At 44.3% G+C, this 16,737-nt stretch overlaps 1 protein-coding gene and 1 long non-coding RNA gene across 9 annotated transcripts in view; one reads left to right on the top strand and one right to left on the bottom strand.

Moving 5' to 3' along the window:
• Window positions 1-16,737, bottom strand: part of NALCN (sodium leak channel, non-selective) — a 292,929-nt gene that overhangs the window by 7,459 nt on the left and 268,733 nt on the right. For all 8 annotated transcript variants that reach the window (XM_067713361.1, XM_067713362.1, XM_067713364.1 and 5 more), the window contains 11 exons: window positions 16,457-16,563; window positions 16,179-16,253; window positions 15,364-15,483; window positions 11,344-11,412; window positions 10,256-10,404; window positions 9,071-9,164; window positions 7,247-7,379; window positions 6,495-6,610; window positions 4,468-4,625; window positions 1,745-1,895; window positions 52-201 (listed from right to left, as the gene is read on the bottom strand). In XM_067713361.1, the coding sequence (XP_067569462.1) occupies window positions 52-201; window positions 1,745-1,895; window positions 4,468-4,625; window positions 6,495-6,610; window positions 7,247-7,379; window positions 9,071-9,164; window positions 10,256-10,404; window positions 11,344-11,412; window positions 15,364-15,483; window positions 16,179-16,253; window positions 16,457-16,563 (1,322 nt within the window). The remainder of the gene's footprint in view (window positions 1-51; window positions 202-1,744; window positions 1,896-4,467; window positions 4,626-6,494; window positions 6,611-7,246; window positions 7,380-9,070; window positions 9,165-10,255; window positions 10,405-11,343; window positions 11,413-15,363; window positions 15,484-16,178; window positions 16,254-16,456; window positions 16,564-16,737) is intronic.
• LOC137211174 (uncharacterized) overlaps window positions 1-16,737 on the top strand; it is a 72,858-nt gene that overhangs the window by 32,875 nt on the left and 23,246 nt on the right. The window lies entirely within an intron of this gene.

Below are 16,737 nucleotides of genomic sequence, written 5' to 3'. Positions count from 1 at the left end.
CATGTTTTGCGAACACCCTCAGGTGACGGACGCCTCCCTCCCGGACTGTACCTCGGGTTGCATGTTGTTATCCTGACTGTTGGCGTTCAGGTCCTCGCTGGGCTGCGTGGTCTCAATACTGGGTGGGTTCAGAAACCGGCTCAGCTCCTGCTGTTGGCTCTCTCTCAGGCTGTGGATGATGCTGCAGGACTGCTGCTGTTTCTATGGAAATAGGATTGTTCTTTCAGGGACCAGAATTTCAGCCCAGCATCCCCCTGCCCGCACCGCTCAAATCTTATTTTCTTCTCTCTTCTTCAAAGGACCTGAATGCCTGGTGACCTCTTAAGAGCTTCCAAGTAAAGGTTCTTAACTGATTTCCCTGAGGAGCATCAGATTGCTTTAAAGGAGGACTTGGAGACTTAGGAATTGTCTTCCCATCCTGTTTTCATTTGCATAACAATTGGAATAGTTATGCTCACTGATACTACCTTGTGTTTTACTTTAAATAGAGTTTTTTTCCTTCTCTGAAAACATTTTTTTTTAATCGAAGTATAGTTGATTTGCAATGCTAAGTTTCAGGTGTACAGCACAGCGATTCAGTTATACATATAGATATATTCGTTTTCAGATTCTTTTCCTTTATAGGTTATTACATAATACTGAGTACAGTTCCCCGTGCTATATAATATAACAGAAATTTTAGATCATTAATGTGAGTTTCCATTTTTTTCCCTTCTTATCTTACACTGTGCTAAGCCAATGTGGATCGCTCCTTTCCTCTAAATTGGAAGAGGCAGGAGAGTTGGGTGGATGAGTGAAACCCTTGCTTCACTCTTGTCTTGGCTCTGGTTGGAGCAGGCCAATGCAGCAGCGGGCCAACCTGTCTTGGCGCACACTGAGGCCTGGACGGTCTGGGGTGAGTGGGCACTGCCCGTGCCCTGTTAGGGCCTGTGGGGGGGCAGACGTGATCCCTGACCTAGCAGGGCTATGGTGGCCCAGCTGCTGCAGCTGCCTTGCTATTAGAGGTTGGACGGGCTCCTTGCTCTGGGGACCTTTTCTCCTCCGATAGATATGTTTCGAAGTTGGTGGTGGTCTGAGAAACAGGATAAAAAAAAAAAAATCTGTTATGGATAAATGTTTAGTGGTTAGTTTGATTTTCTTCCCGTGTGTGTGAAGCATAGGTCAAAACCACTCATAAAAGTAATAACCTAATGGAAGTGCCCACTGTAAACACAGCCTATATCAATACAGTGTATGTTCATGGATTTATGAGTTAGAGAGTCTTAAAGCTTATAGTTCAGGAAGCAGATCATAAACTCTGGGGAGAGGCGGTCTTTAATTAAAGATCAAACAACATTGTCAACAATATGTTGGTATTTTTAGGAGTAATTTAAAAGTAGTTTTGTAAATTCAGTTGCCGTTCAGTATGTAGAGATTTCTGGCATTGTGAACACTCATATTTCATAAATGGAGATCATAAATATTTTAATATCCATAAACTGCTTTTTCAACGTTCATGCTAAGTTATAAAAATGTGATTCAATGGAAATTTCTTATGGACTCTGCTCAAGAGGGTATGGCTGAAGGTGGACCAGAATTCAGGTTTGAATCATCGTTAAGTGGATAAAGGTGACGTGGCTATGGGCTCATAAGGTGATCACAGAAGGCTCCAGCGTAGGTGCTGAAGGAGCTCTTTCTGTTTGACCCTCCTTCCCCCCCTCCTTTGGGAGGAGGGAGTAAAGCCTGACGGGTCCAGCTCACTCACGGCTCTGATGCGCTTTAAGCACTTCTTCAGCCACATGCGGATGGTCTGCTTGGCCACCTCCTCCTCGATGGTGTACTCCAGCTGCTCCCTTGCGAGCAGCTCCTCCAGCTGCAAACTCTTCCGGATGTCAACCGACCGGTAGGAAAGCATGCTGGTGGGGGGGAAACATGCAGTGATGAGCTCTGAGGTACCTGGGGTCTAGACTCTCAGAATCCAGAGAGAACATCACTCCATCCAACCAATGTAACGTCTGGACGCCAGCCCTGACCAGCTGGAGGGCTTGGGCTGGTTATGTCACCTCTCTGTCTCTCCACCCTCATCTGTCACATGGGGAGAGTCATGAGACCTACCTTACTATGTGACGAAGTTCGCTAGTATTCGCAAGGTACTTGCAACACTGTAAGCGTTTGTGAAACAAAATGTCCAGGCTAGGCCCTGACCTATATTATCAGCTGCTTAAGACTCTGGAACTTTCCCTGTAGAAGGAAGGCTGCTCTTCCTATACTGTCTTCACATTCAGATCCAATTGGTGATGGTCAGGAGGCTTGGCTGTGGGTCATGCATCCAATCCCCCCGCCATTTCCCTCTCAATTTAACTCATTTGCCCCCTACATCTTCCTCATTCATGTTAGATGGGTGCAAAGCCAGGGTGGAACGTTCACTCCCATTTGGCCCTCGATACAATAGGCCCAGGCAGTGGCAAATGAAAGCAACACAGCTGACGTGCTGCACTGGGGCCCCTGGGCAATAAGGCACCTCATCCGTCCAGGCTGAGGGGCTCAGAGCCAAAGGCACAGCACCTTCTGGTGCTACCTGGTGCAGCCGCGGTACCCAGGTTATTGCTCAGCCTCTGCCTACCCCGAGCTTCGAGCTCAGAGCCCTCTCCATAGTCCAGATCACAGCCTGGAGGCGCCGGAGGGGCCCTCCCCGTGCAGGTGCAGCCCTGGTACGATGACCTACTCTTGTTTGCTAAGGTTCTTCCCACCGTGGGCGAAGAAAGCACGTTTGCTCTTCCTCTCTTCTCTGCCTCATCAAGAATCTCATCGTTGAACAGTTGTCATCATATCCAGGGCTAGAGGAATAGGGAGGGGCAAAGGATGCCACCATCAACTTCGCCTGGGTCCACGTCATCAGACACACCAGTGTGATCCAAAGAGGCTGCGTGTTAATTATTAGGGACAGTGATATGTCTATGCACCTGACTTTCAGCCTAAAAATATTTGTCACTAGGAGGGAAGACGGAGTGACATTCTGAGAGAGATGGCATCCTTTGCTGTTCATCGGTGTTTTCTGCCTCATCTTTTCCTGCCTTTTAGCTTTCCCCTAGGAAGAAGTGAAGAGAGGGAGGTAAAATCGATAACTTGAGAGAACTTCTCCCAGATCTTTCCTCTGTTCTGGTCTTTTTTCAAATTCCAGTCACAACGTATTTCTGTACGCCTGAACGCTCCTGAAATTTGTGACACAATACCCAACATTTTAACTTGCCAGGTATATGCAACATGATGAAAATAGTTACTGGTGGCAGAGGACGGTTCTTGACTTTTTCTGGGGCATGGATCCTTTGGCAGTGCAGCTGATGGGACATTTCTTAGAACAAGGTTTTAAATACATTAAAAAATCTGCATTACAAAGGAAACCGGTTATATCAAAATACAGTTCTCAAATTATTTTCTTTGAAAAGGTGATGACGTAGTAACATAAGTGCTTCTGTATTATTACATTAAATAATAACATCTAGCTGAGGTCAAATGACTACTGTAACTCAGAACTGGTGAGCATAACGGATATTTTAAGATATCAGACACACAGTAATGCGTGTGAAAATGTCTGTGATTTCTACTGGTGACAAAGATACAGGTATATCATTGAAGAAAATGCTGCATTTCAGTGAGTGATTAGTGAAAATAAAGATGTAATTGTTTCCCTTTCCAAGACCACGGACCTCTGAATTCTATCCATGGACTCCCGTTTAAGAAGCTCTTATGGGTTGCATTGTTTTCCCCTCAACAAAAGCTATGTTGGAGTCCTAACCTCCAGTACTTTGAAGTGTGATCTTATTTGGAAATAGGTCATTGCAGATGTAGTTAGTTAGGATGAGGTCATGCTGGAGTAGGTTGGGTCCTTAATCCATTATGACTGGAGTCCTTATAAAAGGGGACATCTGAACACGGACACAGACACACACACAGAGGGAGCACGCCTTGTGAAGATGAAGCAGAGATGAGGGTGATGCTTCCACAAGCCAAGAAACACCAACAATGGCCAGCGAGCCACCAGCAGCTGGGTGAGACCTGGATCAGATCCCCCCTCACAGCCTCAGAGGGAACCCAGCCTGCTGACATCTTGAATTCACTTCCAGCCTCCAGAGCCGGGAGACTAAGCTTGCTGTTTAAACCGCTCAGTGTATGGTATTTTGCTAGAGCAATCCTAGTGAATAATACAGAAGCCTCTGTGTCCCCCTTTGTCCCGTCTGGGTTCTCATGAAATGGCTGGAAAAGGGGGTTTGCCAACCAACCAGGGGCAACCGTCCCCGGGTGGGCCAGGCCGACTGTGGCCGGACCCGTGAGTGAGAAGGTCGGGGGCTGTAGCTTGCACTTGACCACAGGGGCCTGAGGAACAGAGCAGGTGCCCAGCTCTCCTGGACCGCTTCCTTCCTGTGGAATGAGGGGCGGCCCGGCTCCTCTCCCTGTGCAGCACAGACGCAGGGCTGTGAACCGCGGTACCTGAGCACATCATGGAAGGTGACATCACCGCCGTTGTGCAGCCTCTCCATCTCGTAGCACATGTGCTTGAACAGAAGCTTGTCCTTGTCCAGGTCCACCTCCAGCCTCCCCCGCAGAAGCCGCAGCAGGAACTTCACGCGGAAAGTCGGGATCACCCCCTGGTGACAGAGCACAGTCACTCGGAAACAGACCACAATGATTCGCTTGGGCTTCTGTTTGCACAGCAAAGAAGCCCACATCTAGCTCTCAAAAGCTAACATAATCGGCACTGGCACAAGGAAGCCTCTGGCCTCCCAGAGGCCGGGGGGCTCTGTGCACCCAGGGGAGCCAGGGATTAAAAGCCCAGCCCGTGGAGTTGCTGCTGGAGCATCTCTGGTTCTAGAGGGCGTCCCGCCGCCACGCGGGGGCAAGGAAGAGGCAGAGGGGACCCTCGGCCTCCCCCGGGCACAGCTTCTACACTCCCTCTTCTTCCTGTTGCCCCCTGCACTGCCTCAGCCGTGTTCACCTGTTTCTCTAACACACGTGCCAAGTGGGCCAGTAACGCACGGAGCGGAAAAAATGGGGCGGACATGTGTGTATGATCCTTCACTTAGTCCAGATGCTGGGGACTTCTAACCATGGGCTCAGAGCTACCCTTCTAGGGAAAGACCACTCCTTTCCGGGGCTTCTCTGTTGTTAGGACAATTACATCCAGCAGGACGGGGCTCCCAGATCTGCCCTCTCGCTGGTCGGAGCAGATGCAGATTCCGAGGACCTAACACATGTCACTCCGTTCAGGGCAACAAAACCTACGGTGCCAGCCTGGCTGTGACTTTGAGTTAAGGAGTTGGGTGAGAGGCAGGGATGTTGGTAGCCCGTGAATTCCTGTCCGTTACGAATGTCTACACGTGTGAGTGGTGGTGTCGCCTTCTGTGTGTGTCAATGGAAAGCAGGTTCCTTGCAGTGGCAGTTACAGAGACCTAAGTGGATCCAGGTGAGACAGAGACAGGGCCAGACACCTGCACACGCAGGTCACTGTCTCGGAAGAACCCCCCCCCCCCCAGGCCAGTGCCTGGGGGCTGCTAAGGAGAGAGGGAGCAAGCCCAGGGGCTGGAGAAAGTCCTGCATGGCAGTGCAGACCCCAGCTCTGGTCCAGGACCCCGTTTGCTCTGCCCCTGGCTCCCTGGTGTCTGTGTCTACAGTCGTATCTTCCAGAAACTCTTTTCAGATCTTCCCCCAGGTCTGCCCATGGCTGAACTTTCCTCATTTGTCAGGTGTTACGTCAAATAACACGTCCTCAGCCAGGCCTTCAAGACCACCCCGCTAAAGCATCTGCCCCCCATCTCCAACCACTCTGTCCCGTGCCACCACCTTCTTCAAAGTGCTTATAACTTCTTGAAATGGTAATAATTATTACAATCATTATTGTTTGCCCACAATGGAACACAGGCTCTGTGAGGACGGGGACCTTGCCACCTCGTTCACTGTCACATCTCTGGTGCCTGGAACTGCGCCTGAAGCTTTGCTAGGAGAAGGGCGAGGGGGGCAAGGGGGAGGGGGAAGCATCTGCTGCTCTGCCTAACTCTAGGCAATCTTGGGTAAGATGTATGATGAAAACATTCAAATAATAAGTCCAAAATGATAACTTTCAGAAACCACTTAAATAACTCCTTTGCACTTCTAATCAGAATTGCTGTGTGAGAGCTGAGGTGATCATGAATCTGTATTATACTGTCGCTTTGGTGATCTGAACTTCACCCCCCTCCCTGCCCTGAGCCCCAGCTGGTCTCTTCAGAACTCCCTTGGTTTCCTTTCCTTGCCAACCTCCTGAATATCTGAAGGAGAGGACGTTTGTGGTTGGAAAGGACACGATGGGGAACTATTCTGTCCCTCTCCCTTCCTTGTACATTCTTCTAAATTGTCAATGACAGCTTTCTGCAATTCAGCAATGGCCTTTCCAAATTCAATACATGTCCACTGAAAACAACAAAACCACCGAAATGTCTGCAGTACGGCAGTTGGGGTAGGGGTGAGTTATGAGACAATACCTCTCTTTTATCATCCACCATGTTCCATATGATTTGAAAGTGGCGAAGATCGTTGTAACTTAAAAGCTGGTCCTCCTCAGTGGAATAAAACAAGGAGAAATTCTCCACAATTATGGCTAAAAAAAAAAAAAAAATGGGGATGTTAGACAATTATGCTAATCTGTCATTTTTCAGAAAAAGTACATCTATTATAAATAATGAATTTTATCACCTACATTATAAGCCAAATTATTAAAGGGCTTTTAGTATGGTTTCCAAGTTGGCATGTTTTACACTTGGACTGAGCTATTTATCCAGCTTCCACCTTTCCAAAACACGCATCCTGTGTCTAAGATGCTTGTGCCAGCTGGCTTCAATTCTTAGTTGAGTTCCAGGGCAGCTTTTAAAGGTCAAGTTGAGTTCTGGATGGTCCCACATCTGGGGGGACAGTGTATATCTTTTGAAAATATAAATGTGATATTTCAAGGCTGGAAAGGTAGCCTTCCCTGGTATTTGTCCAACTGAATCCATGAGAAGAGCTTTTGAAATGAATGATCATAATAAATAGAACAACTCTTGAAATTGCAATCAACTGTCATTTACATGCCTTTCAAAGGTCTTTTCAGCTTCTGGACCGAGGGGCAACAATTTATAATTAATGCCATAAAACACCCACCCCAAGCAATCCAGGATAATTACTTGGAAATTGTACATAATTATCTAATAACCTGAGTTTAAAGAGACTGAAAAATAATTCAATGAACATCACTTACCTACAAGCAGATTTAGCATGATGTAGGCAATGATGACATAAAATGAACAGAAATACATAAGTGCCCCAGCGTAATTCCCACAGTCTGTTGCCCAGTATGTAAATTCATCTGGAGTACAAAAGGGGGGCTGGACCTGTGGGCCCGTGGCGGGGAAGGGGGGGACAGGGTGAGAGAAGAGAAGATTACAAATTTCCGTTAACTGACTGTAGTTGTGAACATATTCCTAACGATATAAAATATAAGTAACTTCAAAGTGATCTTTCAAAGGCCCATACATTGGGTACCTCATCTGTGGCAAAAATCAAAAAGAATATTTCATTTATACTATGCTTTTGGTCTTGTAGGATCCCAAGTTCATTGCCATTTTAGAAGCACAATGAACACGAACTCCCTTCCTTCAAGAGATACTCTTTGTGCCACCTCCACTAGCCCCAAAGAGTAAGTAGTCACTGTGATGCAAAACGCAGAAAGTCAGAGAAAAAGGTGTTTAAAAAAAAACTCTAACTTAAGTAATGGGTTAAGATTTAGGAAGATCTGCATACACAGCAAATTCACATTCAAGTTGTGTAAGGAAAAGCCAGTAATTCTTGTTCTTGGAGCATCGTTATGGAATATCATTAAATGGCACAAGATTCAGGTTATCAAAAGCCTCCCCATTCATCTTTTTTTTTTTTTTTTTTTTAGCCTCCCCATTCTTCACTGGCCCAGTAAAACTCCAACACCTCTGAGAAACCTCCTGGTTTCTTTCAGCCAGAGAGACTAGCTCTTTCTTCTGCATTTCCATGGCATTCTGCTTGTTTTTATCTAGAATTTATTTAATTCTGCCTTGTATTATTTTTGATTTGGTGAATTCTGTCCCCACTCATTCATGCATAAATTTCCTGAGCTCTTCCTATGTGCTAGGTTTATGCCCAGTGTTGGGGACAGGCTGGTGAGCAGGACCCAGACCCCTTCCCTCTGCCATGAAGCTGACAGTCTAGAACCCTGCAGTCCAACATGGTAGCGGCTAACTCCACGTGGCTATCTAAATCCAAATGTATGTTCATTAACATTCAATACAATTAAATACAGTTGAAAATGTGATTCCTCAGTTGCACTAGTCACATTTCAGGTGCTCAATAACCACGCATAGGTGGTGGCCACTGAATTGCCATCTTTGCAGAAATTTCTTTTAACAGTTGGTCCGGAGGGTGAGAGGGAGCTGAAATAAACCAATCAAACCGATAACTCACTGCAGTTGTGCTACACACTACAAAGGAGAAATACAGAACACTGGGAGGACACAGAACCAGCAGCCTTAGCGCTGGGCAGGATTCCTGAGGGAACTGAGCTTTAAACTGAGACCTGAAGGATGATGAAGAATTAGGCTCTAGAAGTGAGGACAGCTGAGGGAGAGTATTGCTTAGAGCCCCTGACATAAACTCCTTGAGAATGCCTTGGAATCGCTGAGGACCGGGCACGTAGTACAGGGGCCAGTACAAACCAGGGGCTCAGTGAATATCTGTTGAATTAAGTCAGAGAAGTGGAACTCTCCTGTTTGTACTTGACTGCCAAAATGTCAAAGATGGGAGGGAAAGAACAATGCTCACATAATGCAAATTTGTTGAATGGAACTACAATAGCTCGACTTGGGTTCACTGGAAATTTTTCCTGTATGTCCATGTATTGTAATGTAAAAGAATGCAATTTTACGGACTAAAGGGCCAGGATATGTGTTTTGTACACAGTCTAGATGCTACAAGGATGGTGCTGCCTATGTTGTATCACCAAAGAGTTTTATCTGCTTCTAAGTGAAGGCATCGCAAGCGATGAGGGGATGTTTACCATGCAGTCATGCATAATCTTGTTCCAATCTTCTCCTGTGACAATTCGGAACAGTACGGTAATAGCTTTGCCAGCTGAAGAAAAGTTTGCATGCCTAATTTAAGGAAAAAAAACCAGAATGTGAGTAATATGGTTTGTCAGGTAAGGGCTGTCACCACCAAAACACATGGATTTTAGAGCAAATGTGATTGCTAAGTTACCATTTCCAAAGGTTACACCCTTTTATTTGTTTGTTTATACTTGCCTCCAAGTATAGCTATCTCAGTAGTCCAACCCTAGCATGGTGCCAGCAGTTTATTGCCATTCATCTTGAATGACTGAGAAAGCAAGCGTTGACAATTAGAAGTGATTCCTTCTTTTATGTGGATTATGCTATAAAAGATGGGGCCACCATATATCAAATAAGTGATCTCTGCAACAAGACACGTTTGTATTTAATTTTCTGTGTAAGGACTTAAAAAAAAACACTCAGAAATGGTTCCACAAAATTTAAGACAATCTTTGAAAAATGCTTTCCACATATAACAATTTGGGGGTCCTAACTGCCCATGTTTTGCTTAAAAAAAAACAAAGCCATCTCAAAATTGTTTAATTAAAAAAATAATGTATCATTTCTGGCAGTATGTGGATAAAAGAATTGCTGGAATTCACCAGGATATTAGAAGTAGTTATTCCTGCATGGTGGTGGAATTATGGATTCTTTTTGTTTCCTTTTTTTTTTTTTTTTTTGCGGTACGCGGGTCTCTCACTGCTGTGGCCTCTCCCGTTGCGGAGCACAGGCTCCGGACGCGCAGGCTCAGCGGCCATGGCTCACGGGCCCAGCCGCTCCGCAGCATGTGGTATCTTCCCAGACCGGGGCACGAACCCGTGTCCCCTGCATCGGCAGGCGGACTCTCAACCACTGCGCCACCAGGGGAGCCCCTGTTTTCTTTTATTTCTGAATTTTCTAATTTTCTAACAGTAAGCATGCATAGTTCCAATGAGAAAAATGTCATTTAAAATTTGGCCATTTTATTTTGTTTTAATTTCCAAATGATTGCTTCCCCCTCCCCATCTTTGTCTAAAACACATGCAGATATGTATCCATGATTTCATTACTAAAAACGTTTGCTTAATAGTTGAATAGAAAGATAAATAGGGCTTCCCTGGTGGCGCAGTGGTTGAGAGGTTGAAATATATACCAACCTGTTAATGTTCTCCCCATATTTCACAGTACCAAATAAGACGACTCCAGCAAAAGCATAGCACAGCAGCAGCAGGAACATCCCCACTATGATAAAGAAGCTCTTATACATGCTGACGACCACTGTCAGCAGGAGCATCTTTAGTGTCACCTGTATGGAGGTGAGGGTGGGGGCGGGGATGCGGAAAGAGAAGGAGGGAGGGGACATTCATCTCATCAAGCCATGGTGAACCCAGGAAGTAAGTAACAGTTAAGCAGTCTGGCACAAAAGTGATTCTCAAGGATGTCACTTGAAAGTTGCTTCCTATCTGCTATTAAATTTGAATTTTATTAAATACCATTAGACCTAAGGAAATTCTGCTCATATTTCAAACTTCAGCCTCTTTAGCCAAATTAATAAAAGTTCCACCACAATATTTTAAGCCTTCTATTTTTCTCTTCTCTTCCTCCCTAACTCTTTATTATACAGGCTGTGCATTTTTGGCCAATAGCAAGCAGACCCAGGATTCTTCCACTAACAGACGATCATAAAAACAAAACTAAACGATGGTAAAATACCAAATAACTATCAAATATTTACCATACTGATTATGTGGATATATGGACCCTACATGAAATAAAGTTAGTAACAGAAAAGAAAACAGTGCTGTAAAAAATGAAAAATATATGTGGAACGTATTGAACATTAACAAAGAACATCAATAAATCTGGAATCATAGGATCATGAATATTTGTTAAAGATATTCTTCTTTGCAGTAAAATTATTTAACTTTATTAAAAATAAAAACAATAAAAGAAGCATTAAGAAAGACCATTAGTCTTTGCTTTTGTGCCTGACATTTTATCTCTAGTTGATGATTGAGTTCACTCAGAAAATTAGAATAACTAAAATAACACAAATGTCAGGAAACGAATCACAAGACAATTAAGCTACCGATTCATTTGATTATTTGCTCATTTTGACTTACGATGTCTAGGAATTTGTTAACTCCAGCCCTGGAGACCCAGAAGGGCAGCTAAAGTCAGTTAGTCATCACTCCTTTCTTCAGTGTACACATGACCTATGACAGCATCTTCACAATGTACTTACATGCTTCCCGCAGATAGAGAAAAACCGGAAGACAATCACACACGCGCCCATCATGTAGGTGTACGCGTTCTGAAATTTAAACAGAGGAGAGCCTCTTGCAATTTGCACGAAAAATCTTGTTACAGCTCCATTTTTCATTTTAAGTCTTCTGTGAAGTCTACTGAATAATGAGTTTAATAAAATGTGAAAATTCCTCTAAGAAATGTATCTTAAAAAGGTGCTGAAAAGGTCACTGCCAAAATTCATGAATAAATATTAGCTATAAAATCAAATCTTAAATGAAACTTTTGTCTCTGTTTTGCTCAGCTGAATTCTGTATTTTAAAACTTATTTTACACAAAATAGTGACCAGGTCCTTTGAGGAGCGAGAAAACCCTAGGATAACAATGCAAGTGAAGAAGTCGAGGGAGACAGGAGATAAAAGAATCCTGGCTTCCTTCTACAACCAGAGGGGGTGCTGGTGTTGGAAAAGATTGCCAGGGGTCAGTTTCAGCTTCCTTCTCTCTGAAGGAAACTGAAGCCGGCCACATGCACATTCGTCTGAGCTGATTTCAGAGAAGTCCTCCCTCTTGAAAACACATCCAGCTCTTCCTTCAAGTGTGTGATTGGCAGCAAGAGATGACTCGGTAATATCTCTTGCATGGATACCAAGGGGGAAAGGGGGGTGGTAGGAGGAATTGGGAGATTGCGATTGATACATATACCCTATTGATACTATATGTAAAATAGATATCTAATGAGAATCTACTGTAGAGCACAGGGAACTCTACTTAATGCACTGTGGTAACCTAAATGGGAAGGAAATCCAAAAAAGAGGGGATATATGTATATGTATAGCTGATCCATTTTGCTGTGCAGTAGAAACTAACACAGTATTGTAAAGCAACTATACTCCAATAAAAATTAATTTAAAAAAAAAAGAGAAGACTCATTGTGCTCTATGACTAAGAAAGCTTCATCTGAGAACAAAGACCCCACCGGCTACAAGTGCAGTAACGACAGTGGCATTAAGCTGATGCCAAGGCGTGATTATTCCCTGGGAGCCTTGCTTAGTCAAATGACAACAGTCACAGATGGCCCCCAGGAAGGGAAGATCCTTGGTGAGATGCAAAGAAATGAATGTGTCTGCACAGAAGCATCTTTGGATGGGAACAAGGACTGTGTCTTCTTTCACAACAGTCCACTACAAAATAGAATGGAGAAGGAATGACCTTCCAGGACCACAGGTTCTTGGTGAAGAGCAGAAGCAGTCAGGCAGAGGCAAGCTGGCCTTTCGGGTATGTGATATCCTCTTTGGGGACACCCAGAATTAGAAAGTTTACTCATTCTCCTGTTTGGGCCGAATAGCTTTTGGCTACAATTTGTCTAGAAAAAGATACAAACACGGGCTTTGCTGCTCCTCTTTTCCATGTTAGCTCAGAGCCTATTGTAGATACCGTCTCTCTTTGCATTCTGGAAGGGATGACATCCCACAGCTTCTGAGATGATGACTTAATCCTTTACCTGGACTACAAGCTCCTGAGAGGTCTGACACCTCTTACCCAGCCAGATCTTGTACCATGTTCCCCTCGCTCCTTCTACTCCAGTCATACTGTCTATCCTCCCGAACCCTCCCATCATAGGGACAGCTGCCTGGAATGTTCTCCCCTCACCCTACAGACTGATCTCAATCATCACTCCCTCAGGGATGCCTTCCAGGATCTCTCTGATGAAGCCATCGTGCACTCTCCTGTGTCATCACAGGGACACGTGTTTCTCCGTCTCCCTCACCATAGCTGTAATTCTCACTGACCTGGGGGCATTTGATGAATACCGATCTAACATTCCAGGCTGTGAGGTTCATGAGAGCAGTGACTGTCTTTGTTTTTACCCATTACATTCTTCTCAATTGCTGGCACGGTGACGTGCAGCTTCTTAGTGCTCTGGATCCTTTGTCGTTTAAGGAAATGAACTGGGGTGACAACTGTTTTAAGGACACTCAGTATCTTCCTGAGCACAGCAATTTCATCCTAAAGCAAAGCCTTTGTGGTGTGTAAAGGGGTTCTCTGTGTTAGTGTAACTGAGCAGGACCCTATGGGGCCTTCCCGTAACAGAACCTCCTGCTCCCCCAGCCCATGTCCTCTGCCTGACTCCTGTCTGTAGAAAAACTTCAGCCAAAGAATAAATTTAATTGGAGAAGTGAGAAAATGAAGAAGCAAAGGAAAGCAGTCAAACAAGACAAAGTAATAATAGTTTAGCCATTAAACAAAGTCAAGGACCTTTAGTTCCTCCTCAAGGGCTATAAATAATATTCAGGTCACTGTATGACCAATTTCAAGATGATTGTCAGAGCTGACAGTGCTGTTCTGCACATAGCCCCCTCCCTCAACCTAGACAACCCTGAAACTCCCCTTTAAAAGCTCTCGCCCCCTGGCTGGCAGTGGGGAGTTGGTTCTTTGGGACATGAGTCCACCTTCTCCCCAGATTGCTGGCTAAAGCAACCTTTCCTTTCCTACCGACACTTGTATCTCGACACTTGTATTGGCTTTTATTTGGCACCTATGTGGCAGCCAACATGGGGCTGGAACCCATGAACCCATGACCTTGAGATTAAGAGTCTCATGCTTTACTGATTGAGCTAGCCGGGGTCAGTAACATTAGGGATTATTTTCCTGCATGACTCTAACACTGGAGAGGATGGGATACTGGACAGAAGAGCAGGGCAAAATAAGCCCACCCAATTACTTTTGGGTGGGATCAAGGAAGACTAAAGAAGAAACAAAAAGTACTTATAATAATGTGTTATGGGGTGGTGGTGGGATGAACTGGGAGATTGGGATTGATATATATACACTAATATGTATAAAATAGATAACTAATAAGAACCTGCTGTATATAAAAAAAATAATGTTATGGGCTTGTATAATCTTTACAGTTAGAAGTAATTCACATACTTGACCTTCATAATGCGCATATGGACTAGGTAAATTATGAAAATATATTCCCAGTTCATAGCAGGGAACAAAAGATCACTGAAGACAAATAACTTGATTGAAGTGCTGTATTAGGAACCAGGTCTTCTGGACCTGTGCTGACCACCATGGCAGCCACACGTGGTCAGTGAGCATTTGAAATGTGGCCAGTCTAAATTAAGATGTGCTGTCAATGTGAAATAGGCACTCAAAGATTGAATACCAAAGAAAGGGTGTAGCCTCACTCCTTCATAATTTTTACATTTCTGACATATTGAAATGATAATGTTTTGGAAATGGTAGGTTAAAAATGTATTATTAAATTAATGTCATCTCTTTCTTTTTTTATCTTTTTTATATGTGGCTCCCAGAAAATTTAAAATAACATCCAGGCCACATTTTATTTCTATTGGACAACACAGCTCATGATCACAATCAAGTACACCTATGGTGTAGAGTCTGAGCTGAATGGAGGGTGGGGAGGCTGCATGCATTTTAGGCAGAACAATGAGAACTCAGGTGTTGAGATGGGGAATGATGGCTTTCGAGAAATGGCAGCCGGGTGTCTGGGAGAAAATAAGGCAGCAAAGTATCAGAGAATCATACTGTGAAGCCCTAATTATAATGTAGTGGCACGGAAGCTACACTTCCACTCAGAGAACTGGGTTCAGGTCCTCTGATTCTGGCTTGTGTGTGAATTTAGGCAGGTCTCTTCATCTCTCGGTTTCCATTTCTCTTTGTCTCTCTCTCTGTCTCTCGTTTTTTATCCTTTGAGAAAATGAGGGTTAAACCAGAGGATCTTGAAGGACCTTCTCTTTCTGGCTTGCAGGCTCTAGGACTCTGAGGGGTCAGCTTTTGTCTGTGTGAAGAGTGCGAGTGTGTGCACACGTACACATGTGTGTGTGTGTGTGTGTGCAAGCATGTCCGAGGGTCCGTCATGGTCAAGGCTGAATTTTAGGGAGGTTAACCTGACCCTTGAGAGTAGGCTAACCTGGAGTGAGATGAGGCTGGAAACAGGATTACCTGAACTGAAATTACCAACTAAAATAAACTTTAGTGATGCGCTTACCAGGAGGGCAAAGTGAAGTACCACCCAGACAACGCCGAGTGACGTCACCAGAAGATCGTACCTATTTCTTCTGCTTTGCCAGAAGCCGGCAGGTGACATCGCTATGATCTTCATTGTAACCTGGGGAAAAACAATGAAGACAATGAACTGAGGCTGAGTGTTCAGCATATATTTAAATGTACTAACCTGAGGCACATTATTTTTTTAAAGGATGTAGAAACCAAAGAGAAGAATTTATTACTGATGTGTCTGTGTATGTACGTAAATCTATATTCTCCACACTCTTTTCTCCTTTTTCTACGACTAGTTCTGATAGCAAGACGTTTTTCTTCCTCAAGTAAAAGACCATAGATTTTGGGAAACATCAACCGGTACAGGGTAAAATAAAAATCTGCTTGCATTTCCAAGAAGATTGCACTGGAAAGCAATGTGACGTGGACCACATATTAAAATAATCTTGTCTGGGCCAACTCCCTCTGCCACCACATTGTAATTTGAGTCCCTGAATTACAGTGGTTTGTGCCGTTTGCTGTAAATATTTGAACTCAGATAACTAGACAGGCCAACATTCAGATACAACGTCAACGGCAGTTAGTAATTCTCGCCGTTGGAAAAATGGAAATATAAAGTGAAGTCTTTGTTCAAGCGAAGCAGAACAGCCTGAAAAGGAAGTATACTAAGAGCATTCTGTTCCCCAAAGAGGACTTCAAAAGCAGCGGGACGCGGAGGTGCAAGGAAGTGCCATGGAAGGAGGACGCTGTTTTGCTTTAAAATGTGCACTGCAGCCCCCAGCAACAGCTGGCTCATTACTGTACCTCTAGAACAAAGATGAACGTGAAAACGACCGACATGGTTGCCAAAGGAACAGTCACTGGGTCCTCGACGTCCCACTGTAAGAGAGACAGCACACACGTCTGTGCCTGCATTCCATCAACACGGAAAGACTTTCCCCTCTTCCACCCATCTGAACATGACTGTGAATTTAAATTTTTTATAAATGTAGACTGTGAGTGGATATGGCTGCCTGCAATGTTCTTGGACCCACGAATGAATAAAAAATTCATTCCCAGAGTGTTAGGGTGAAATAGAGTACCTTGACGGACAGCAACACCGACTGGGCCAGGACGAGTAATGCAATTGTCCTCTTAAAAAATGGATGCTGGGTTATGTCATACATCTTAGCTCTAAAACCATCATTATCTGAAAAGAAAGGTTTAGGCAAGGGCATTTTAGACATCGGTCACATTTACGTTCTTGCCTTTCATTTTCTTTAATGCTCGTCTTAAAACCCATTACATTTTTTTTTCTCCTACAGTTCAATCTACTGTGAAGTGTCTTGCAGGAATGGCTGGGTCTGAATATTTAAAACGACGG

Source organism: Pseudorca crassidens, chromosome 18, assembly GCF_039906515.1.
Source record: "Pseudorca crassidens isolate mPseCra1 chromosome 18, mPseCra1.hap1, whole genome shotgun sequence".
Taxonomy (NCBI): Eukaryota; Metazoa; Chordata; class Mammalia; order Artiodactyla; family Delphinidae; genus Pseudorca; species Pseudorca crassidens.
Note: the sequence above shows the minus strand (reverse complement) of the source record. Positions and strands in the feature narration are given on the sequence as shown.